This window comes from Anarhichas minor, unplaced genomic scaffold (assembly GCF_050575085.1).
Source record: "Anarhichas minor isolate MPS153535 unplaced genomic scaffold, ASM5057508v1 ptg000009l, whole genome shotgun sequence".
NCBI lineage: Eukaryota > Metazoa > Chordata > Actinopteri > Perciformes > Anarhichadidae > Anarhichas > Anarhichas minor.
Genome location: NW_027466455.1, coordinates 1,850,887 through 1,877,717, shown reverse-complemented (window position 1 = coordinate 1,877,717; position 26,831 = coordinate 1,850,887). Strand labels below are relative to the sequence as shown.

General features: G+C 42.8%; 1 protein-coding gene across 1 annotated transcript; it reads right to left on the bottom strand.

Annotated features, from left to right (window-relative positions):
• Window positions 1–1,980: 1,980 nt before the first annotated feature.
• On the bottom strand, window positions 1,981–26,802 carry chrnb1 (cholinergic receptor, nicotinic, beta 1 (muscle)). The gene is made up of 11 exons (XM_076086825.1): window positions 26,742–26,802; window positions 22,864–22,997; window positions 20,127–20,171; window positions 19,731–19,840; window positions 17,375–17,483; window positions 16,601–16,745; window positions 16,100–16,285; window positions 9,839–10,062; window positions 6,497–6,672; window positions 2,393–2,540; window positions 1,981–2,127 (listed from the first exon to the last, which is right to left on the bottom strand). The coding sequence occupies exons 1-11, from the start codon at window positions 26,800–26,802 to the stop codon at window positions 1,981–1,983; spliced, it is 1,485 nt and encodes a 494-aa protein (XP_075942940.1).
• Window positions 26,803–26,831: the final 29 nt, after the last annotated feature.

Genomic DNA, 26,831 nt, shown 5'->3' with positions numbered 1-26,831 from the left:
AGATGCTGCGAAGGGAAAACTTCCAGGAAGAAGTTGCCGAAGTAGAGTCCAGAAATACTAAACTTCTTGGTAGTGAGGTGTTGTCAATAGTGCTGAAGAGGTCCTACTGGATTCACTTGATTTGAGCTGAGGAGGAACACCTCAGGCTCGCTGATTTGGAGTTTGAGGTGAGCTTGAGCCAAGGAAAGAGAAGCATTTTGAATACGATATAAAAATAGAGACGATGTTGCCATAGAAATGGTGAGGGAAGTTCTGAGACGAGAAGAATACGAGTGTTATGATCGATGAGGTGAAGGCCTGAGAACGAACTCTGGATTCTGCTGCTTCTTGGATGCTTCATGTTGGTTTTTATGAAGCTTATATCTGTATTTCGAGGGTCGTGGAGTTATTTTGTCTGTTACACAAGATAAGTAAATACTATTATCTCCTTCTGTTGCCTCTGAGGTCATACTATCCTCTCCTGCAAGCTATCAGTCAGAATGACCAATGTGTGTTGTTGTGTATCTGTCTTCTCAATGCTACAGTTTCCTGCAAGGTCAAAGTATTAGATAGAAGATAGAAATGAGTGCAATTTAAATGCAATTTAAATGCAATTCAATTGGCGCCGCTAATGCTGCCGGGTCTGTAATACCGAGGCTCAATCAGCACCGTCGGCACAATGAGCTGTCGAGAGTGACTGCAGACTTTCTCAGCTCACGCTGCATATATGCATGAGTGTATTTACACACATAGAAATATCAGGGAAGCCCATGCAGCCGTGTCCGGTAACCACTACCAGTGTGTCTGTGTGTGTGTGTGTAGGATTATTCATAGCAGAGCAGAGGGTCGCAACTCTCACGGCAGCATTGTGACAACAGATGGAGCCTTTGATATCTTCCCTTCAGATCTTTATTTAAATAAACAAAAAATGAGACAAAAGATTGAAAGGGCAGGTTTGTGTTTATGTCATGTGGGATGAAACGGACGTGTGCTGTGAGAAAGCGAGACACAGGTCTCCTATATATTGGGAATTCCACAGGCTTTTGGTGCAGCTGGTGAACCGAGTCGGCACGCTGCTCTGCACTTTGACATCAGAATAGCCACCATGCAAACGCACACATACACACACCGGTGCCGAAAATACAAAGAGGATTACTACGGCTGCAGAAATATCCACGGAGCATGTGCCACACTCCGGCACATTGTGACGGAGGGAAATGAAAGGCATACAGCTTGCTCGTTATAGCGTCTGGTTTGTCTTGGTGTTTATGTGTGAACACCACATATGAATATCCAACTCTGGCTCCACACTCAGACCGAGATTCCTACTGTAGCTAATACACACACACACACAAAACCAACACACCAGTAGCTTAGCTTTACACACACGCCAGGTGCGCCAACATTGACTTGGTTAGAATATTTCATGCAATCATCAATGCCTTTATACACGTAACGCAGTTTGGATTTAGTTTAATGAATGATTTATGCCAAGAGATATGTCCGAATATCCATGTCCATACGATTAAGGCAACAGAACTGAGGGTGAGACATTCATTCTATTCATTTACTTGCAAATCGGCTGTTTACAAACAGGGATGCAGTCACCATGACGTCACCCGTTGGTGGACTGCCGTTTTGAATTCTTGAGTGTTGACCTGTCAATCACATGGTAGCCACGCCCTAAAGCATTTCCAGTTTTGTCGTCTATTTTGTTCTAAATGGGACCATAAGTTACTAAATCAGCATCATGCTGTATTGAAGAAGACAATACAAGAACTGGTTGCACAGGACTTATGGATCAGAGAAAGTAAAGTAAATTGGCAGTGCTTGATGACAGATTTAAACACGTACATATAAGAGGTTCTAAATTGTTGGCGGATGTTGAACTACACCCCAGGGACTCATTTTGGCAGTTGAATACAGTGATTTCTCCGCCCTATTTGTTGAGTTGGTGAATCAGGATGGGTATAGCTCAAGGAGAACAAATGTCCCACTGCTTCAGGGGGCTTTGAAGGGGTCGGTGGGTGTGTGGTTGAAGCTAGCGTCAGTAAAGATGGCCAAGGTGCCCACAGTGGTGAAGACGACGAAGATCCAGAGGAACATGCGGTCCACCACCATGGCCACATACTGCCAGTCCTCTTTCAGCTGGACATGGATGGATGGATGAAAGGGAGGACATACAAACAGAATGGGGGGGGGAGAAGAAGGAGAGGATGGGAAGTGAGTGAGTGAGGATATAAGCAAGCAGCGGTGTGGAGCGTGGGGAAAAGACAAAAGGGATGAAAAGAAAACAGGGAAGAGTTCAGAAACCGAATGATTGCTCCTCAAAGAACCAAGAAACAAAATGAATAGAAGTGAGAACGATAGAAGACTGAGGAGCATTACAGCTAACACAGAGAGGCAAACCTACCGCATCGTAGTCCTTCGCAGCCTGCAGAGCCTTAGCGATAAATGTGATGGCCTCTATGGCTGTCTTGAGCTCGTCAGGTAGCGTGAGGTAGCTACTGGGGCCGTCGATGAACTTCCTCATATCTGTACACATACCCTCTGGCTGATACCTAGATGACGGCACACATCAACAGTCATGTCACAGGAAAACATCCACAAAGCACAACATTTGGTGCAACAAATAGGTCTCAGGATAGATACAGGAGAGATGTAGTCAGTGCACGTGAAGTGTCGCCATCGGAGAACGGAGCAACGCGCGAGCAGATGTTGGTCCAGACTAATTAAAAGCTGTGGAATAGTAAAGCGTTTACGGGGCAGGCTGCACGTCTACTTTGCTGTCGTTCAGAGAGGAATAAAGAGAAGGTCAGAGGAGCTCCCCGGACTCGCTCTGCCAGCGTGGGAGTCGCCGCTCTGCATCTGCTGACTGGGCAGCTCCGGCTGACAAAGCCCTGCGAGTGTGTGTGCGAGTGTGTGAGTGTGTGAGTGTGTGTGCGTGCTGCTGTGTTTACTTGTTGCCCTCAGTTACCAGCCGTCAGCTGCGATGGCGTGCCAGCGGTTGCTGTGGGTGTCTCTGCAGCTCTGCTGTCACTCACAACTTTTCACGCGACAGGTCAAACAGATGGCAAAAGTTGTTTTCATTTGTTACCAAAATCATCACAAAGAACCTTGCATACCTGACCAAGTGAGGCTTGTAGCAGCTAAAACCCCCGACTGTACTGAACAGGGACGAAGGGGCAACTGATTGCTTATGAATTCAACTTTTCATTTTCAGGAGGACGGATGAGTTATTTCTTGTGTCAACATCTTTGTAGTCTTGCTTTTACAATGCAGCTGTTGAAGAAGCTCAAAGCATCACTCATTAACCTTTTCTGCTGGCAATTTCCCTGCTGAATTTAAAGTCATAAGCGTACAGGGTGTCCTTGAGAGATGACACATGGATTTCCTTTTGGTTGCCTCCAGTAGAGCGTCAGACACTCTAATAGAAGTTTAAGAAGTAATACAGCACGGCTCGCTGTGCAGGACGTCCCAGCTAAAGGATAATTGTGGCTTTTTACTTGTAGTTGGTTTAGTTTAGGCCATAAACACACATACAGTTATGAGGCATTGATTGTCAACCTGCATATACTGTTTGTAAAAGTTGTATGAAACAATATCAAACCATAAATAATGCTCTATTTTTTGAGCAGTATTCCGCTTTAATTAATAAAGTCACTAAAAACTCATCTGCTCTTGGTCCTTGCCACGACTTTGTCCAAACGCATAACACTCCAATTAACGTTATTCTCTTTGCAGGAACAGCTGCCGTTTTCCTATGAAACACCTCAAATATTAAACACCTTACAAAAAAACACTCAGATAAAATGAGTTGCAGGCCCGGCAGAGCACCACCAGAGGGCAGTAGGGCGCCATCTCTCTCACTAGACACCATTAAAAGAAGGGTAACCTGACGGACTGGGCAGAGTATGGAGCTGTTTGGTATTCAGTGCAGCAGTTTGGTGGTTTACAATGCAGCGCTGCCGTCGCTGCTGCGAGTGTGGCAGGTGAAGAGGCTGAGACCTAAGAGAGGTGGAGCCTCATCAGATGGAGAGAGAGCGAGATGAGAGAGGGAGGAAGAGAGAGACCCAATTTGGCCTTTTAACCCCTCCACACTTTTTCTCCTGCGTGGCTCAAAGTAGCACTTCATCAGCGAGAAGTAAATGACTATTCAGGAGACTAATTCAACTAAACCTGGCTGCGTCTGGTGCCAAGACATGCACTAAACCCAATTAAGAAGGAGTGTGTGAATGTGTGGGCTCAAGAGAGATACTGCCGTCTCATCAAATTGCTCTAATAGAGCCCCCCCCCCCTCCTTCTTCTCTCACCTAGACACGCAGCGTCCCGCTCTGATGTGTCGGAGTCGATTTGTGAGGGGTCATTATTATTTTAGCAACGATTCTCTGCCGCCTCCCGTCTTTCCCTCCAGACATATTTCCCTTCTGGATGGGAAGGATGGAGAGGGAGCGACAGCTACACACTGTGAGGAGGAGCTTTTAGGTATTAATGGAGCAACAGGGAGGCCGGATAGTTAAGGGTGTCACATAGTCGCTGATTTCCAGGAAAGTACAGTTCCTCGTTCTACCAAATTAACCTGAGCAAGGTCAGCCGTTACCTGAGAACCAGGTATAGAGACTCGGCTGATAGAGGGCTTATGAAGTCATTTTCTGGTTTCTGCCATTTTGAATTGAATACAATAAACAACCTATCAAAACATACACAGACCCTGTACCTTCAACGTGATGGATAATCCCTCGGGGCAGCGCCACTTCTTCGTCCTCTCATGGAGGACCGAGGATGCTACAGTGACTCACTATCGCCCCTCGAGGAACAAGTGGTATTACAGGACGGGACTAGCTAGCATGCTCATTTCAGTTGACATCTATGCAACACAATACAAAGACATCTTTGACATAACTTCAACACTGTAACTTGTAAAACATGACACAGTGCTATGTGCACACAGGACCTGTGATATGTGACTCATAAAGGAGAAGTGTGCTTACACAAAGACCTCAGTGTAACCTTAACCCTAGAGCTCTTCGTGCATCTCGATTTCTAAATCTAAACACCGACTGCAGTACAGGCAGGAAGTGTGGAATTGTGTACTAAACCTCCCGTCTTTGCAGATTTGAGGTAACTGCTATGCCTAGTAATGTTTATTAATGTAGACTGAGAGCTGGATTTCATGAGAAAAATGCAAGCTTTCAGAAAACAGGAAATGCTGGCCAGCTGACTTCAAAGATAACGTCCTACGCAGACCTCAACCTGAAACTCCTGAACACAGAAGACGATATGTAAACGCGTGGATTTCATTTCACAGTGCTATCCAACACATTCCGTGTCACTCCTTTTGCATACAACCCATGTTGAAGAGATCCGGATATGAACTATGTATTACAAGTGGATATAAGCACTGGAATTAAAGCTTTTAGGTGCGATGCTATTGCATAGGCTGAGGTCATAGAGGAGGTCATGGCTGAAGGTCCTCTATAACAAAAAAAAGAATGGCTACTCAGATAAGAACGTAGCAGTATCAGAGCACTTCATATATTTTGAATTATTGAACGATTTTCTGTCAAATCGGCAGGGGAAGAAACAGCTGATTGCAACTTGCAAAACGTCTCTCATCTCTTTCGTTGACTCATTGTTTACCTTCAGTCTGTGGATTGCTCCAATAGGGGGAAATGTAATGAACGGTTTAAGGGTCAAACGTTTACAGCCACGAAAAGCAAGCAGGCTATGAAACCGTGTTCTGTCTGTCTGTCTGTCTGTCTGCTGTTTCAGTACAACGAACAGCAGCACACATACACATGCACCCACACACAACAAACAGCGTCAATCGATCAAATTCGACGGGGACACCCCTAATGGCATTACATATCGATTTTTTGATGTCACACGTCTGTCTTGTTAAACCAAGACGAAAAAATCAATATATTCTGGAGTTGAGTAATTCTAAAATATATAAAAAAGGTACTAAATTCGATATTTAGATCATTAATATAGCAGCAGACAACTATTCACTATGTAAAGATATAGTGGAGTAATGTCTACCCGAGCAGAGCATGAAGTCACTCTCCCTCTTTGTGTGTTGTAATCCAAGCTTCTCTCTGCTTTGTTTACATAGCCGGGCTACCCGTGCATGCTGTTAGTGCATGTGAGTGTGCCCCAGCGGCTAGCTCGCGGCCACCGCTCTGCACTGAGCTCAAACGTCAGTTACTGCCAATAACGGCGTTCCGACCGAAGGCTCCGTCATGGAAGCTCAGCGCCCCCCCCCCCCTCCGGTTCCCCCTCCGGTTCCCCCTCAGGTAGACACTGTTAGTTCCGTCAGCACTTTCACAGTTGTTAGTGCCGTTAGCATTGTTAGCTGCGAGCTGCCATCTCAGACATGACCATGTTGAGAGCCGTGTAGAGGCTAAAACTCCTGAACATATACAATGGTATTGACCAAAAAAACATACCCAAGCGCAATCACATGCACAGCCACTAACGCATACACTTGAGGCTCCACAGCGGGTTGTGGTCTCACCTGTTGGGCTTAGGGAACAGGATGGAGGAGTCGGGCTTGCGGATGAAGTATTCATCAGCCGCCTTGCTGATGGTGAACACCTTTTTCTCTCGACGGGGCATCATCTCCAGGGATAGGGGGGTCTCAACTTTTGGCCTTAGCATGCCCAGGTAAGGAGGCAGCAGGTGGATGAAGATCTAGGGAGACAGAGAGTTGGCTCAACAACTTACAATATAATCAGTTTCTTAGCGCTTCCACTTCTTCTGATTGTGCTATTTAACTGTGTTTCCACTTCCAGGGAATAGCTTGCTGGCTCTCCCAGACCTCCAAATGCTATCGTCTTGTCTGGTAATAAAAACTGATTTGTTCGGATTCCCGTTTCGTGATTTACTGGACAGCTGGAATGTACTCGCCCTGTATTTGCCTATTAAGGCTGAGGAATGAGTGAAAATGCTGAATTTAGCAGTGAGATAACCTTTGAGAGCAGTTGCTGCTGAATGATGTGGGTGGGGGGAACCTAATCGCTAATGCTTTCCAATTCCTCAACGTCTACCCTCAAGGTGTCTTTGAGCAAAGGAGGAAATATTAAGTGTGGATACTCCAGTGGAGCTCTTCAGCAAAGACCGAGCTTTACTTCAGTTGTACTGGGCAGCTCCCAGATGCGCGTTATTAAAACAGAGATAAATGTTTAATATAGTACTCCCTGGCCGTCAGACTTGAAGTTGCTTTTCAATGGAATCAGATAAAGCATTAAACCATTGAGCCAAATCTTCGTTTTGATCAATATCATAAATGCTGTTTGGCTCTGTTAACGGCTCTTTTATCTACACTTTAACGTGATTGGATATCCTTCTTTTGAAAGAACTCTTGGCTAGCCTGTATTGACAGATGGATGTCAATAATCGCCCACCGGCGAGGACCAGACTGCACTGCAGCTTCAGTGGAGAATGTAACGGGAGTTGAAGCCGCTTGACTTGCATTGTCGTTTCAAAGAAAAAGCACGACTTGGCCGTCATTCAGAATCAAACATGCCCATGTCCTTATGTGACCGTTCTTTGCATCCTCCCATTTCCCAGCACACTGCAACACCTGTCGTATTTCCCTCAGACAGCAGAGCAGTGAGTCACACATGTGACATGATCACAGCAACAAAGAGCTGCCAAACAGAGGGAGATCCAAGACATCAGAGTGTGTTATACGATGCTAGTGGCTACACTTAATGGATATTTTTAAAGGATACTCTGCATGTTAAATTTAGACTATCCTACTGGTCAAGAATGGATAAAAGAGATAATAGATTTGAAAGAGGAATTAAAACACTAAAAACGATGTTGAGACTTGAGTCCTGGCTGTGGGCCTGGGGAATTTCTGGCTGCAGGTAGAACCCGGCAGGTGTGATTCTCCCCACATTGTATCTGATTGATGAATGGTTAGCCAGGGCACCTTCCAGTATCCACAACATTGGCTCTGCTTTTGGAATATTCCACTTGTGACACCTGCTCAACTGTGAGAGGATCCAGGGAATGTTGTCAGTGTGAAGTGACTACGTGATTGAAAAACAACACAAAAAGCAGCCATTAGGATAAAAACATTTTCATACATTTTCCTCACTGACCCCATGTGACACCTGCTATACTTCCCAAAGCTCGTCACATCATTAATCGTGACTATAAGGCTTCCCCCTGGAGAGCTCCCCTTCATCTAGAAAGACATTTTATTTCATTGTATTACAAAATGCAGGACGTTTTCCTACCTTATTTAAGATAATTGGCATTGATGTGAAGATTAATTTGAAAAATGGCAGCACCAGCTTTTAAGTGATTCCATTAAAGTACAATACCTGGAATAAAAGAATGCTAAGAGAAGAAAAATCAATGTTTCCATTACTTTTCAGATTATAATTATTGCATTAGTAGTATGAATAGATGAGATTATTATCATCTCCCACCAGGCGCAAAGTGGATAGATTAAGTGTCTGGTCTTGATCTATTTTATTGTGAGTTTTATACACTGCTGACTCCTCATTCCTCTCAGTGATCAACAACTGCTTCAGTTTGCGCTCTTAGGTATCAGTCGTATAAACGGATCTATTCTCCCATCAACACTGATGCACATGATGATTGTGGGTCAAATGTGTGCAGCGAGTGTGTGGTTGAGCATGAGAGTGAGACTGTGCTCATGGCAGACAGCTGGGGGCATTTGGAGCAGAAGCAAAGGTGAGCAGTGAGGTCGTCTAGTGGCCGTAAACATACAGGGTAGATTACAGTCTGCCCACGAATAAACACTGCAAAAATACTCAAAAACTTAGGGTGTCTTGCTTCCCATCTCCTGGGCAAAAAGTGAAGGGAGAGCCTGTGTGGTAATAAACCAGGGGGTAGCCATTACAGCAGTGGTCATTGCAGACACACTTGGTGGAGATCTGCACTCCGCTGAGTGCACTTTTCTGGTTTGGGTCTAACAGCGTACATTTAGGTGTGCATAGTATCTCTTACTTGTTGCTTGTTTTCGCCTTGGATTACAATGAGTTCCGGGGTCAGGAACAAGATACACACATACCTGAACATTCATAAAATGTCTGTTTTGTGTACAAATCTTTCTTTTTCACAGTTCATGGCACCGATCGTCCGAAGGAGGAGGAGTGAAAAGAAGCAGAGCCGGTCATGTTCTTTTCTCCCATCAATCCAGTACCAAGCAGTTTAGTTTCAGTAAACCATGCGAACCACCTGTGTATAATACAAGCCTTTCGGAGGTGAGTATTCCCTGAAGGCGTGACAGAACTTGGAGCAAAGTATAGAGCTGCTGCTCAGGCCTGTAATTCGCTTCCCATAATGTACATCGAGGGCAACAACCACTGATGGGGGTTAATGGTAGAACATGACATTCAGGTTGTTGAGGACTGCCGACCTAATACTGCCTGGACCGAAACTACTATTGCCTACATCTCAGAATTATCATCGTAATTAACATTACATTCATTAATTAAAGGCCTGATGGAGGCGTTGCCTGCATACATAATGAATGCTGTGCTTAAGTTATTTCATTTCTTTTCTGGTATATTGACTTCTTCCTCTTCATCACGAGCACGTTGTCATGTCTGCACATGCTTACGTGCTCATCAGAAGGCCCCTACAAGACAATAACATGTGCACACGGTTGCATTAGATGTCACTCGTGCTATAATTAGTTGGATTACCTTGAGTCTATTCATGTCTTGTTGTTATTAATAACCAGTCTTGGTTTTCTTGTTGAATATAGTTAGGTGAACAAAGCTTTTAAATTTGACATTGTATACCAAGCTTATACTCTAAAGACTTGCTGGTCTCTTTATGGAGAGGAAGGGTGTAACCTAATCCGGGACCTCACCTTGCGGACCCACATGGGCATCAGGTGGGTGCTGGGTGAGCGGTGGTGCAGGTTTAGGACGACCACGCTGAGGATGACAGAAAATGTGACCAGGATCATGGTGAACATGATGTAGTTGACGATGAGAGGGACCCCCAGTGAGGTCTCCGGGATCTTATCCGCCAGCAGCAGCAGGAACACAGTGAGGGTGAGCAACACGTTGATTGACAGACCCATCTTCTCTCCTGGTGGGGGGAAAAAAGCAGACTTTCTTACGAATTAGGACGACACATTGTGGTTTGCAAAAACCTACAATGCCAACATTTTGTTCCTGGGGACTGGGCTGCTAATAGTTTTCACTCTTATTCTACAATTACAACACGTTCCTTTCTAGTTTTACCAGGACGTGGTTTGTTGCTCCTTCAGCTGATGTACTATTTTAGCCGCAGCTGGTCCATGTAATTCACCAGTAATGACTCTAATAGAAAACTCATCTCCCATTCTAAGTGATCCTGATAGAGCAGTAGAGCCGGGCCTCCCAGGTGTATTTAGTGGTCACTTACAAACTGTGTTTACCACAGATTGGTTGGAGTTGGTGGGTAATGAGAAGCTGATTTCGGGCAGTGCATGCTCCCTCACTGAGTAACTGTCAAAACAAGAGGCTTGTTCTTCACCTCGAGCTCAAAATGTGAGAGTTTAGGTTGACAGGTGATCTCTGGGAGGTACAGTGTAAAAATATAGATATATATATAATATATATTTAAATAAATACGAATGTATTAAATAATAATATGGAGCAGCATCTAAGATAATATGTAAACAGCATTGGAATCAACTTTAAAAAAGTGTTATTTATGTGAAATTGTAGAATGTAAACTCTTCCTGATGTTATTACCGTTTCCCCATAGCTGTAGGCTATATGGTTTCTATATGCCTCTATGAGCTGAAATGAGTCATTTCACACCAGGCAGTGTGTGTGTGTGTGTGTGTGTGTGTGTGTGTGTGAAGGGCTCAGCAGGTTCTTATTGGAGTCACACTGCAGGATGAAATGGCCTGTGTAGCTCCTCTGATTCTTTGGGCCTCCACTAGTGCAAGTTGCTGATGCGTCTGCGGCCCTGCAGCTGATCACAGACCACCTGGGGGTATATACGTGGTAAGGAGCTGCACTTCTGGGCCTCTTGGCCACACAGTATCTGTGTATTGTGAGCTATGGTCAGAACCACAACTCTACTGTATGTTGTAGCCAGTAGTTTAACACCTACAGACTGAATAGCCAATGAATGCAAAGTCCATGACAAAGTACAGTCTTAAAGCTGATTACTACAATTACATTTGAGAGGTTATTGATTCGGCTGTGCTCTACGGCAGGGGTTCTTAACCTTTTTGACCTCGGGGCCCAACTTTTCAAGTACAAAGTGTCCCGGGGCCCATTCAAATATTAACACTATTAGTTTAACTAATTGATCTCACTCTTGGTTTGATTTGTATTCAATAACTATATTGTTACCTGTTCAACTCCACCCCTATTTTGGAGCAAAACCGCCTAAAATGACATACCCAAATTAAAATGGCTGTAGCTTCTGAACCACTGTGACTATATGCATCAAAAGTGTCAGAAAACCTGTAGGTCATATAGAAACAGAGCAGTGGGCCTTTGGAGTCAGTAAAAATTGAAGATTTTTGTCCGCATAAAATAAAAAAGTATAACTGCCTGTGGCTGTATCTGTACAGGTAAATGACAGTATAGGGCTGTAACTACACTATCAGTGAACAACTGCCTCAAATTTGAAGAAGATTGGACAAAGTAAGACGATTCTACAGTGTTTCTTCCATGAAGAGATCCAGGCGGAGCTCTAAAAGGATATTTGGAGACCCAAATGGACACATGGTAACCAAATGATATTCTGACACACTAAAGGTGTTTCTCCCTTTATATTTTGATATTATATTATTTTCCTTTTATTTTTAGCCTTTGCAAATTGCAAGAACAATATATATATGGTCGAAGACGTGGTATGTAAGTAGCGGACTTACTGTGCGTAATGGCTGCGACTGAGCGCACGATCGAGTATGAGGGTAGCTCAGTTACGCAAGGTTAAACGTTGGTTGACGGCTTAAAGAAGAGGAAGATAAGGTTTGTAGTATAAGTACTAGCGTTTTCTGAAGCTACTAGCTCCATGCTAACATCCGCTAGCACATTGTTGGGTCTGTAATGTGTCTTTTTCCGTCGAAATGCTGCAAGATCCGACTTGCAGCGGTTATGGCGACTTTGGACAGTGTGTGTTTGGACTCCTTTTGTGAAAAATCCATATGAAATGAAAGAAAATCGATGATTTCTTTGCAAAGATGAGGGTTTTGGGCATGCTGGGATACCAAACACGGCCATGTTTTGTGACGTAGTTTGCGCAAGCAAGCCGTAGGAACGGAACGGAAGGACGCCGGCGTCCTCGCGGAGTTGAACAGGCAAAACCCTTGTCAAATCAATGAGATGATACAATGTGATGATCACAAAGACACCACTGTCGTCTTCATTTTTTCTAGTGGTTAAATCGTGTAATGTTTATGATCCATTAAATGATGTAACACTGCTGCCCTCTAGTGGTTAAATCGTGTAATGTTTATGATTCATTAAATGATTTAACACTGCTGCCCTCTAGTGGTTAAATCATGTAATGTTTATGATTCATTCAATGATTTAACACTGCTGCCCTCTAGTGGTTAAATCGTGTAATGTTTATGATTCATTCAATGATTTAACACTGCTGCCCTCTAGTGGTTAAATCGTGTAATGTTTATGATTCATTCAATGATTTAACACTGCTGCCCTCTAGTGGTTAAATCGTGTAATGTTTATGATTCATTCAATGATTTAACACTACTGCCCTCTAGTGGTTAAATCGTGTAATGTTTATGATTCATTAAATGATTTAACACTGCTGCCCTCTAGTGGTTAAATCATGTAATGTTTGTGATTCATTCAATGATGTAACACTGCTGCCCTCTAGTGGTTAAATCGTGTAATGTTTATGATTCATTAAATGATTTATCACTGCTGCCCTCTAGTGGTTAAATCATATAATGTTTATGATTCATTAAATGATGTAACACTGCTGCCCTCTAGTGGTTCAATCGTGTAATGTTTATGATTCATTAAATGATGTAACACTGATGCCCTCTAGTGGTTAAATCATATAATGTTTATGATTCATTAAATGATGTAACACTGCTGCCCTCTAGTGGTTAAATCATATAATGTTTATGATTCATTAAATGATGTAACACTGCTGCCCTCTAGTGGTTAAATCGTGTAATGTTTATGATTCATTAAATGATTTACCACTGCTGCCCTCTAGTGGTTAAATCGTGTAATGTTTATGATTCATTCAATGATTTAACACTGCTGCCCTCTAGTGGTTAAATCGTGTAATGTTTATGATTCATTCAATGATTTAACACTGCTGCCCTCTAGTGGTTAAATCGTGTAATGTTTATGATTCATTAAATGATTTAACACTGCTGCCCTCTAGTGGTTAAATCATGTAATGTTTGTGATTCATTCAATGATGTAACACTGCTGCCCTCTAGTGGTTCAATCGTGTAATGTTTATGATTCATTAAATGATGTAACACTGCTGCCCTCTAGTGGTTAAATCATATAATGTTTATGATTCATTAAATGATGTAACACTGCTGCCCTCTAGTGGTTAAATCATATAATGTTTATGATTCATTAAATGATTTATCACTGCTGCCCTCTAGTGGTTAAATCATATAATGTTTATGATTCATTAAATGATTTATCACTGCTGCCCTCTAGTGGTTAAATCGTGTAATGTTTATGATTCATTAAATGATTTATCACTGCTGCCCTCTAGTGGTTAAATCGTGTAATGTTTATGATTCATTTAATGATTTAACACTGCTGCCCTCTAGTGGTTAAATCGTGTAATGTTTATGATTCATTCAATGATTTAACACTGCTGCCCTCTAGTGGTTAAATCGTGTAATGTTTATGATTCATTAAATGATTTAACACTGCTGCCCTCTAGTGGTTAAATCATGTAATGTTTATGATTCATTAAATGATTTAACACTGCTGCCCTCTAGTGGTTAAATCATGTAATGTTTGTGATTCATTCAATGATTTAACACTGCTGCCCTCTAGTGGTTAAATCGTGTAATGTTTATGATTCATTAAATGATTTATCACTGCTGCCCTCTAGTGGTTAAATCATATAATGTTTATGATTCATTAAATGATGTAACACTGCTGCCCTCTAGTGGTTCAATCGTGTAATGTTTATGATTCATTAAATGATGTAACACTGCTGCCCTCTAGTGGTTAAATCATATAATGTTGATGATTCATTAAATGATGTAACACTGCTGCCCTCTAGTGGTTAAATCATATAATGTTTATGATTCATTAAATGATTTATCACTGCTGCCCTCTAGTGGTTAAATCATATAATGTTTGTGATTCATTCAATGATTTAACACTGCTGCCCTCTAGTGGTTAAATCGTGTAATGTTTATGATTCATTAAATGATTTATCACTGCTGCCCTCTAGTGGTTAAATCATATAATGTTTATGATTCATTAAATGATGTAACACTGCTGCCCTCTAGTGGTTCAATCGTGTAATGTTTATGATTCATTAAATGATGTAACACTGCTGCCCTCTAGTGGTTAAATCATATAATGTTTATGATTCATTAAATGATGTAACACTGCTGCCCTCTCGTGGTTAAATCATATAATGTTTATGATTCATTAAATGATTTATCACTGCTGCCCTCTAGTGGTTAAATCATATAATGTTTATGATTCATTAAATGATTTATCACTGCTGCCCTCTAGTGGTTAAATCATATAATGTTTATGATTCATTAAATGATTTATCACTGCTGCCCTCTAGTGGTTAAATCGTGTAATGTTTATGATTCATTAAATGATTTATCACTGCTGCCCTCTAGTGGTTAAATCGTGTAATGTTTATGATTCATTAAATGATGTAACACTGCTGCCCTCTAGTGGTTAAATCATATAATGTTTATGATTCATTAAATGATGTAACACTGCTGCCCTCTAGTGGTTAAATCATATAATGTTTATGATTCATTAAATGATTTATCACTGCTGCCCTCTAGTGGTTCAATCGTGTAATGTTTATGATTCATTAAATGATTTAACACTGCTGCCCTCTAGTGGTTAAATCGTGTAATGTTTATTACTCATTAAATGATTTAACACTGCTGCCCTCTAGTGGTTAAATTGTGTAATGTTTATTACTCATTAAATGATTTAACACTGCTGCCCTCTAGTGGTTAAATCGTGTAATGTTTATGCTTCATTAAATGATTTAACACTGCTGCCCTCTAGTGGTTAAATCGTGTAATGTTTATTACTCATTAAATGATTTAACACTGCTGCCCTCTATTGGTTAAATCGTGTAATGTTTATGCTTCATTAAATGATTTAACACTGCTGCCCTCTAGTGGTTAAATCGTGTAATGTTTATGATTCATTAAATGATTTTATAAAGCTATGACCATGACTAGGGTTCCCTCTCAATACATATAAGACAACTAGCGCTGACCGCTGTGCATTAGCAGCAAATAATATATTTAGCTGCCTGTTGAAAGCAGACAGCAGTTGTTTTGGCTATGCGCCGGTATAATGGTGTGTGAAGAATTCATATCATACGGGAAATTAAAACCGGTATACTGCCCATCCCTAGTCTTTATTATAGTTTGGACAATTTTGTACCAATATTTGACGGGCCGGATTAAAAAGCCCAACGGCCGTAGTTTGCCCATACCTGGGCTAGCGGCTAGCTGAGTGTCTTCTTCTGCTTATTGTAGCTTGTTAAACAACTGACTGACGCATTACCGCCACCAGGTGGTGGGAAGCTGTATTGTAACTGAGCATCTCATGGAGTAATATCTCTGGTGTCTTCAATTGATAACCTATGCGGTCCCGCGGCCCTCGCGGCCCACAGGTGCAAAACTGAAAGTTTTTTGCGGCCCTCTAGGTGGCGTTCGCGGCCCCATCGTGGTTAAGAATCACTGCTCTACGGGAAGCAGCTATCTAATCTGAAATGGAATCCCTTTGTGACAGTAATTGGACAAATGTGTGATTGCCCAATTCAACCAGACCCCACGAACACAATTAGGAGATGGTAGAAGCAGTTTTAGAGAGCGACGATAAGGCTAATGATCCAAACCCAAGCTAGATCAACGTGGAATCTGTGTGCGTTACGATCGGGATCATTTGCATACCTGCGTCAGGAGGCAGGTAGAAGTTAAAGATGGCGATGATGGTGATGAGGATGCAGGGGAGGATGATGTTTAACACGTAGTACAGGGGCTTCCTCTCTATGATGAGGTAGAAGGTCATGTCCTCGTACAGATCGTCATTCATGTTCTTCCTGCACGGCTTGTGTGTGATGTGCCACTCGCCGCCCTCTGGGGAAACATTCACATTTCACAAACCTTTGATCAGCGAAATGTCGGCAGCAAATCTCCAAAAAACCCAACAGCAAATACATAAAAACACTCTAGTGACTAATGGTTCAGATATTAGGCAGATGCAAAAGTGCCTAATGAGGGAACATTTAGAAAAAGAGGAGCGAAGTCATTCACTGTATCATGCAAAGGAATATACCAGCCCCTCACTTAATGTCTCATCAAACGTTTCCCTTGCTTCCTAAAAGCCTCCTATTCCCTTCACTGTTCCATCCATCCATCCATCCATCCATGTGTTCCCAGCTAAATCCTCACCAGTGTAAGCTTCGTCCAGCTGGATCTCCTTGATCTCCTTGCCTTTTGAGTCCAGTGCGTACTGCACGTCGATCTCTGTCGAGTCGTACGTGTAGGAGCGGAACTGCATGGTGCAGTTCTGCCAGTCAAACGGGAAATACGTGACCTAGACACAAACAAACAAACAAACAGGCAATTGAATGCAAAGCATGAGAATAGACGGAGAACATTGAGCCTCACTCGTGAATGATTTCCTATTTTTCTCTTATGTTTGTTCTTGCAAAAAGCAATAAGGAGGAAAATATGAAAATCCTACTTGGGATTCATGAAACGTGAGTTAACGGCCAAATGTGTTCTCACCCACCTGAGTATATGAGATGAATTGCGTTTGCTCTTAAATCGGATGCCAGGGCAATTTGCCTCGGTAATCGAAAAACGGCTTATGAGCCACTCGTCACTCTCAGCAAACAAATCTGCTCCATCTTTAAAATCGTCTCACTTCTCAACGCATGGAGCAGAAGGAAAATAAGCCGTTGCCACTTCGTACTACTTGATGTACTGTGAAGACTCCCGACATATTGTGTGTGACGTCATAACTAATGATTGGACAGGTGTGTGTGTGTGTGTGTTTGGGGGCATATCGGTCATTAAAGGCCAGAATTAATCATCTATAATAAGGTCGCAAGCATTAATGAATGCCACAAAAGTTATTAAATTGTATTCACGCACAATTTCAGATTGAATCATGCATGAGGCCCAGTGTCTCCAAGTTTAAGTTTGTGTTGATGTATTTACCTTAACTCCACAGGAGCTGCAGTAGAGTGCAGGGGGAGTCCAGGTTACTCTGCCATTACTATAAGCCTGGACGTGGACATGCAGCGCCACGTGAAACACCCCGTCATTACTGCAAACACAAATGAAATGCTATTAGAAACTTTTCTTTCCTTATACCTATACGTTAGCGCCATCTTTGGATAGTTGTAAATCACTGCCTCACTGCTTAAACATGACAGCATGGTAGCATAGACTGGGGGGCGAGGAACTCTCGCTGCAGGCGGACCGACGACATGTGGGACCTCTGACCTATCTTGAGGTTGTGCTTCTTTCTGTTCAGAGTCTGCACGTTGTCCCTTATGTTTACCCACAATTTCTTCGTCACGAATTGCCTCTCGGAAATGATACGTACTGCACGAACCCCACTAAAACATTTTAATTGGCACGGATGAAACGGAGGAATTCTGCACATTTCCCAGGACACTTCGAAGTGTAAAGCACTAAAGCTGGATGTAAACAGAGCTGTTTTGGCCATCAAGCTCATAACACGATGCACAACAAAGACATCAAGTCATTTAGACACAGATTTAGCCGTCTGTCAGGGTGCAGTGTTTGGCTTTTATGGCCCTGGTGCATTAACAAGGGGAGGCTTTTCGGGCCCTCCTAAAACCCTGTCCTTGTGAAGGTGCTGCTGCTGCTTAAATGATCAGCATTGATCACACACACACACACACACACACACACACACACACACGCACGCACACACACACACACACACACACACACACACACACACACACACACACACACACACACACACACACACACACAGAAGGATATACACACTTCTGCATTTGTGTGTATGTGTGAGCGGTTCCGTCGGCTCAGTTTTCAGGGAGCCATGCTGCTTAATTGCCTATAAAGTGTTGATGAATGGAGCAGTGGGGATATTTACAGCGGTGTTAATGGGAGTGTGTGCGAGGGCGTAAGAAAGAGAGACTCCAAGTATCTTCAGTTTGTAATTGAATGCTGTGACAGAGAGTTTTCCATTACAGAGGTGCTGTACTGTACCTGGGTCTTAAACCTAATGTCCACTGGTTGCAGCTGCGTGGTGCTCTCACTCCATCACACCACAAACAATCTGCTGCTGATTCTCCATCAACACGGTAACAGATCATCTGTGGCTGCACTTGTTTTAATGACTTATATCGTTTTTATTCTGTTGATATTAATAGTGGGGAGGAAATAGTCGCAATCCTTATCCTCCACTCTGAAGGATTAAGAAAAAAACATTTAATTAAATATACATAAAGATAAGTCAATAACTATTAAAATGTACACTAAATTGAATTAAATACATTCACTAATTAATTTCGTGCTTCAGAGATGCAAGCAGGTTCCGGTAAAATGCTAACCTGCCCCGCCACATGGTTTGTTACACAGAACCTCCTGAGAAGCCGACATTGGAAACTATCTAGAAAGGGCAGAAACTTTCCAAAAATACTTGGCAGGTGATTGGATGAACCACCTGTCAATCAAACTCCTGCTGAAGCCAGTCCATTGGGAAATCTTTTCCATGGAGAAAAGCCTTCAGTGTCGTTCTTTGCTCTCTCTTCCAATGAATAAATACTCTCCAGTTCTGATATAACTGATGTTATTACAGCATCTATCCTAACCTCTTTAGGAGCCGCCATTTTTGTTTTGAAGGAACAAACAGCAGTCTCTCTGTGTCACACACACACCTAAACCACGGCCAGAGCTGGCAGTACCTCCTCACGGGACGCTGATTGGTCCGTGCACCGGCTTACCGGACACAAACGCATAACTTCCAGCCTGACGAGATGGATTATGTGATATGTGATCCCACGATTCTCTGCTAAAATGATACTCCAGTCATGATAGCTGGAGCATTGTCTCCAGCAGAGACTAGTCATGGGGGTAAAACGGGGGGTTAAGATCTTTTAAACAGATTAAAGTGTCTTCGACATCACGTTGTCTTACAAACAAAAGACTAAAAATACCTAAAATATTATGACCTTGAGTGCACAACTCGACTCAGACTGAATAAATAGACAAACATGATCATAACTCTGTGTCAGCAGAAAAGAAAAAGGAATTATTGAGGTTGTGCCAAAGTTTGTCCTCACGAGACGTTTGTCATATTGTCTTTCCACAGAGGGAGCAGCAGCTACATCATGTGTATGTGAAGGTAAACACTAAACGCCCCCCCAGGGCCTAACGCAGAACCCATCCTAGACACAAACTAAATAAACACATTCTCTGTCTTAAAAAGGAGGAAAGTGACCAAACGGTTCCTCCTCCCAACTCTTTGTCGCTGATTAATTCATGTCAACGTGAGTGCGGCGCTTGTGCTCACTTATTTATGAGGACTATGTCCGGCAGCCAAACCTTCGCAGCGGGGATACGCATCACCTCAATCCCATCATGCTCCTTGGGCTTCCATGACAACCGGTGATCCGTCCACTCCTGTTGAGAAAGAGTTTGTGTTTATGTGGTGTACATATATATAAAGGGCAAGAGGGACACAAGGGGGGGCACTTTACATTTACACATGTAGCCAATTTGTCATTTCATCAGTTTATTTTTCATCACTGCTGTAATTAGATTCCACAGGGATTATATGCATAACAAAATACCATTTACATCATTTTTCATTTTGCACATGCTCCGTCTTATTAGGACTACTCCTAGTGTTCCCTCTTGGTTGTTTCCGTAGGGGCACAAAGAGGGAGGTCTCTCTCAACACACTTACCAGATTCATGACGACAACGGTGCTCATCTCTTCATTTTTCATGTTCTGGAACAAAAATGTGAAAATGATCATTCACACACATTCAATCATCTTCCTTCTTTATGTGATGATTTCTACCGCAGAGTCTTATTCTCATCCTTTTGGCCATTCTGACTACAGGATGTTCACTTACCACCAACATTTTGAACATTTGGGAATTACGGAGAGAGCAGCGCGAGAATCCTACAGCTTTCCACATTTCATAATGTTCAGTTTTACATTAAACATTTCACACACCTTGTTTCTACTGCAGGGAGATCTAGGACATTGAGTGTTTTCTCTTCTCTCACAGGCAACATCACTCCGTTGATGCCTTCAGTAATGACCTTCGGGAGGGTGAGGGGTGCTGGCCATCGTTTAGTTGGGACTCTTGTTTAATAATTGAAAATATATATCTATCATTAGAGGATGTATTAGCTTCTGGCCCAGTCGCATCACAAGGGGAATAGTTTCTGTAGACTGATCTGATAGGACAAGATCAAACTTCTCAACAACTTAAAGTTAAGCCTAAGTCTATTTCACAGTGTTTCCTGTTTAAAAGAGATTTTGTGCTTAAGAGATGATGAATGAGGTATTAAACAGTGATCTGAGAAGGCGGAACAAGACCCACGTATCTCTTTCTCTTCTGCTGCTGCAGCCTTTACATCAGTCTGATGGTATTGAAGGGATGTGAAAATGTAACTAGATTACTGTCAGGGATTATTATGTAAAAGAGAGCAGGATGCCCCATCAGACATGAGACCATCAGAATAATGTAAAGGGCTGCATGTCTAACAGGGGCTTTAGAATGTAGGTTTTAAAATAAAGGAATGTTAATGTCCTCTTAAATAATCATCTCACTGGACCATCCAACGTGCACTTTTGGCTCAACTATTTGGGATTATTTGAAAGTTTTGTTTATAATTTGTTTCAGGAAGTAAACCAGAGCTGAGAGATATGTTCAATACCAAACAATTAACTCTTGCTCATAATAATTTGTCAGATTTCCCTTTTGATGCCCAGTTGATGTACATATGTAGACATATAGTTTCAGTACCGCTGCTTAACGATCATACCATGACTATGAAACAAATGACATTATGGCTACATAACTCACGCAGACAAAACAGCTCATAGTCACCCAACACAGAGCTCGTGCTCATGTCCACTACAGGCAATGAATGAACGCATTTGTGCGTGTGATTGTCTATCCAGCAGGAAGGTGGAGCTTCCCCTGAGCTGGGCCTGCTATTTTAGACGCTGGGAGGAATGTCAGGGAGACAGCTGGGGCAGAAACAGGGAGGGTGGGGGAGAGCGTAGAGGGAGGCTGAGCCATCTCGCTCTCTCTCACCCCCTCACACAAACACATCTCATCACTGACCTATCACTTACCAACTATTATTCCTGTGACCGTTACCGGAGGTAACTCTAGGTGGGGGGGGGGGGGGGGGGTTGTTAATAATAATAACACCGCTGTTATCCAGCTGACTAGTTCTGGGCAGATGAGCGGACAGAGCATCGAAGTGGGTCAGTGTTCAAGACCGTTCCACTCCAGAACTTAAGGGTCCCGTGTGACCTCCTCTCCTGAGCGACACCAGTGGAGGTGTAAGGAGCGTGCTCGCTGTAGTCAATGTGTAAATGTGACACTGTGTGAATGTGTGTGTCGGCCAGTGCGACAGAGAAGAAAGCCCGGGGTAAATTAATGAACAGATAAAGTGACCGTGTGTATGTGTGTGTGTGTGTGTACACAATTGTTACACAGAGACAGGAGCCCAGTCAGTGCAGGCTGCTAAAACCCTATTTACCAGCATGGGTGAATAGAAATCAGTGCTGCGCATCAGTAGCATAACTCTGTGTGCCATTTGACTCAGCAGGACAGCAAGCGCTGAATCCAGAACCAGATGGCTCTCAGATATATTCACTGTGTTAAATTAAAAACTTTAGCTCTACATGTGTTTTGTTATCCTGTCATATACAGTGGTCCTCAGCATGGGGAGCCACCACTGTGCTTAATACCTTTACGGAGACATTATCAGAGCCATAGGAACCCCAGTATTGACACCCATACAATAGCAGATACCCAGGAGATTATTAAGTGTCTTTACTGTCACGTGAAAACCCCAGAAATCCAAACCATTTCTGGAAACCAAGGGATAAAATGAATGTAGATGTTTCTGAACCAAAAATACTTTTCATATCAGTCTCGTGGTATTGCAGAAATACCACGGGATTGGTTAGGTTTAGGCAACTAAACTACTTGGAAAGGGTGAGAAAAAACATGGTTTGTGTTTAAAACTACAACGTAACAACCGCAGCGTCGTATCAACCACCCATAGCAGACTTTCTGATGTAACAATTCATAACAAGCGCAACAACATATTACATAACAAGCCTTTCACATGGGACACAAACCGCGGTCTCCTGGGTGAAAGTCTGTTTGTTTGACCCGCCCACAACCCCTCCCATCCGATCTTAGTGGAGTAGTCGGTCAAACTCGTTATTATACCACCCACTGGTCGCACAATATATTACGTCACTTGCTCTGACCAAATGTAAAAACATTGACATCAAGCGTTGAGCGTTTTAGAGTCGTAGAGCTGGTGGATGGGAGGACTGTTTCTTGTCATATCCTGTACACCTGCCACTGTTTTGTGAACATTCTTGTCGTGCATGTACATGTATGTAAATATACGTTAAGTGTCAGGGTCTCGTGCCTCACCAGTCCAACGAAGGAGGACAGGACCATACCCACACGAACCACCACCCTCTCTTGAGGTCTGGAGGCTGGCCGCACCTTCAGGTTGTAGCCGACAAAGAGTTGCTTCAGCAGAGCCTTCTCCACCTCAGACGCACCTGAAGGACAAATAGGTTATAGGCTTAATAGGCTTATATGCCTTCATAAACAATGGACTATGAGGAATGCATTGCTTATGGTATTTTCATTCAACAGTCAGGAAAGACGTCAGCCAAATTAGTCTGCCATCGTTCATTTATTGGTAGCTGTTCATAATCCATCAGCAGACGATAATAGTAACGACGTGGCTACTTTATAATAATTTCCTTTTCTATTAACCGCTGTCTGTCTCTCTCAGAGCTTAAAATTCATAAAATTAACTCAAACACTGTTTGCTGGGTGCTGTGTGCAAAATCCAACACTCTGGTGACAAGTGAGGACGAAGCTAACCGGTTGGCAGGCAAGGTGTGTTGTGCAACCAAATAAAAGAACCGTCGAGCTCAGTGGTCGATAAGAGCACAGTGAGTGGATGCTTCCCAGAATTAGCCAGATTAGTTGTAGCCACTGTAAGTTAGGTGTTAGTCAATGGAATCAATGGAACATCCTCCCGATGCTTCCTAACTAGACAGAGTCCCTTCAGCCCCCCCCGCCCGCCCACTCACTAACATCGGCTGCAAAGACAAAGCAACAGGGACACAACTCAAAGGAGAGTTGGGAGGGAGGAAGTTGGGCGAGTTTGACTTTCTGCAAAGGTTGCAGGTTGCTGTGGTGAAGCCATCGATCAATCCAAATACGGGGCAAATAGGTTTTCTTTGTTCTTTCACAGAGTATCAGTGTTCCTGATCAGTGGAAAAACATAAGAATATCCGATTACAGCCATAGACCTTCTCCTTGTAGGATACAATGTGCCAACATCAATTTGCAGAAACAGATTCTGCATTCATTTGCAGAAACTGTAGGCAAGACCTTTGTGCAAGAGGCGCTCTGGTTTCCATTTGTAGTCTGTGGAGTATTAAACAATCACGTTCAAGCAGGCTTCGCTTGAATGCAGGTAAACAGTCCATGTGGAGAGCGGAACAGGCGAAACACATTGGCTGAATTGCAATCTCGGAACCCACCGACTATGGTCTGACAATGATTTAGCTTTTTATTGGTTTAGGATTAGCTTGTAAAATGGCTACTTGTGAGTGTAAACAACAAGCACACAAAGAAAAGGAAGTCTCGGCCCGGATATCCGCTGGCTACACTGGAACCCCAGACATAAAGCCCCTGATGGGTTCTGAGATCAGCTCAAAATGAGTCTTTCATATCTACATGGAGAGTGGGTGGAGGGGTATCTAGCTGCGTGCAATCTGCAACCAAACCACAAGATGCCACCAAATGCTACACACTGGCCCTTCAACAGATATAGCTCACCACATGAAAGCTATATTAAAAGTCAAAATCCATGTAATAAATTCCCCTTAGACCATAATCCCCGTGTTTAAAGTAGCACTTTTAGAAGTGTCTGTGAACGTACCAAAACCCAAACGATTACACTCCGCAGCAGTTTCATACATAACTCCTGCCTCATTTCCACCCATCTCCTCCTCCTCAGTGCTGGAAGGTTAGACACATTTATAATCAGCAGCTCTGGCGATGCAGCATTCATCACGTTTGGCATAGCCGAGGCCCCAGCGGGATCGGACCCGACAGGAATAAATGACAACGATCACCGAGCAAGGCACCCCCCGTTAGCTATGGGCACAGGCAAGCGTGGCTGCTGATGGGAAGTGGTTGTAGGAGGCGACCATTTTGCATTCTCTTCCCCATCTCTGCCCAGTTCAGACGACTTGAAGGATGCTTGCCATCAATATAACTGACGGCAGTACAATACAGAGCAAATTTGAATGGCCATTTAAAGTCACTTTGATAAAAGCCAGAAGAAGCATATATAAGTCCTCCTACTTAAAAAAAAGGCACATAAAATGTGCCTCCAGCTGTTATCCTGCACCATAACTTCACTCAACACCAGTGAGTGCACTTGTTTATTAGTGATAGGACATGAAATACATCTTTCTCTGAGGGGGTTGGGTGCACTGCACTGGTCCAAGCACCAATGGTCGGTTTCCAAATTATTTGCTGAAATAGAAGAAAGACATTGAATTCTCTGAAGGCCTCCAAATCAATAATGATTGTTTATGGCTGTCTCTGATGACATTTCGTTTTTGGAGTTAGTTATTTATTCACATGCTAGTTGACAGAATGATGACATAAGTCCTTAAAGATCCCCTAACTTTACCTTTAATGCCGACAGATATCTAAGGTCCCCAGAGAATCAATTCAAATAACATTACTAATGTCATTTATGACCAAATACCTGAAAAACAAATTGCATTAGCATGGGCCTATTAGCTGTGCTCTCTGTTCAGTGCTAATTAGCTAATGTTAGCATGCTATCACACTGGTAAACATTAGCATGTTGGCACACACTTGTTAGCATGTTGAAGTCAGTGGTGGGCCGTCAGGGCCTGCAAGGCCTTCTCTGCTGGCCTAAACAGAATCACAAAGCTATAGCTATTTTATAATTTAATAATTTTTCTTGAATGTATTATAATTTATAAAAATATTTTCCCCATTATCTTATTTTCTCATTGCACAGCTACTATCTTCCTCAGTTGCTCTGCTTCCAGTGCAGCTTGTTTTAAGTAGAGCTTTTATCCAATCAGATTTCACCTCTGTGTCTCTAGGTAAGAACAGAGGCCCGAGGCCTGCAGACTCACACGTGCATCCATGTGCAGTTTAAGTGAATGGGGACGATATTGTTGATTGTCATAGTCTTCAACCAATCAGATCTTTAGTTTAACATGTTGGGCGTATCCTTTGACATGTCAGAGACTTCTAGCTGGCCTACAACTAAGTCAGCATTACCTGCAGCTCAGTTTCCATGTGCAGCTCTGCAGTGAGGTGCAGCGTGTGCTGTGATTGGTCAGTGGGCGAGCACGTGACTTATCGTGAAACGAAACTTAACAGCAGAGGCTTAGTCGGAGTAGTGAGAGTTCAAATTGAAAGATATGGAAGAAATTATGAAATCTTTTGCATTTTGCTTGGTTATTATTATTTTTACCTAGCTTTGTTTTTTTAACACTCAATGGCTGAAGTAGGAGAAATTGATTTGTGAGTTGGGATTTAACTGGGATTAAACTCTTTGTCAACAAAGAAAGGAGCATGGAGTTTGGTAAGTCAACTGCGTTTGTTTTTTTACATCTAATATCTGAATGGCCCTTGAGTGTGTAGCAGAATGCGTGTTGCTGCTGTTGTTTTCCCGTTAAGCTCGTTAGCATATGCCTCCCAGAACACTTGTGGAGCTCCAGCAGTTTTTTGTTGTGATTTTTTTTGTTCCAGTTCAGAGGTCACACAGACCGTTGTCTCCTACATGAGCGCAGAAAACATTATATTTACTACAATTTAAGTATTATTCAAAGGTATTGTTCGGTTTGTAAGCCTCGTACCGAAAGGTTTAATACGAATACGTGTATTGTTACAGCCCTAGAAACGAATAATAACCGTAGCTGTGGCGTCATAATGAGGTTATAAGGTGGTATTTCAGCTGCAGGACAGCAGTGAAGGCCCAGGTATATAATGCACGGCCCGCCAGTGGTTGATGTTAACTAAAGTTAAGCACAGAGCTAAGACTTTTAGTCTTGTTATAATGTGTTAAATGTACCCATAGTGTGTCTGTGTAGTGAAAGCTGGTATTAACAGCTGTTTTCTTTGTTCATTGTGGCATTCCACATGTGACATGTGAGTATTTAAGAAGTACTGTTGTTACATCCCGACATGGAGCTCTATAACATGGTGTATTGTGTCAGCTGGTTCCTTACCTCCCAATGCGCAGAGGCTGCCCACACAACATGCCAGCAGGAACAGATCCGGGCTTCTCATGGCGCCCTCCCGAACCAAACAGGTTTCTC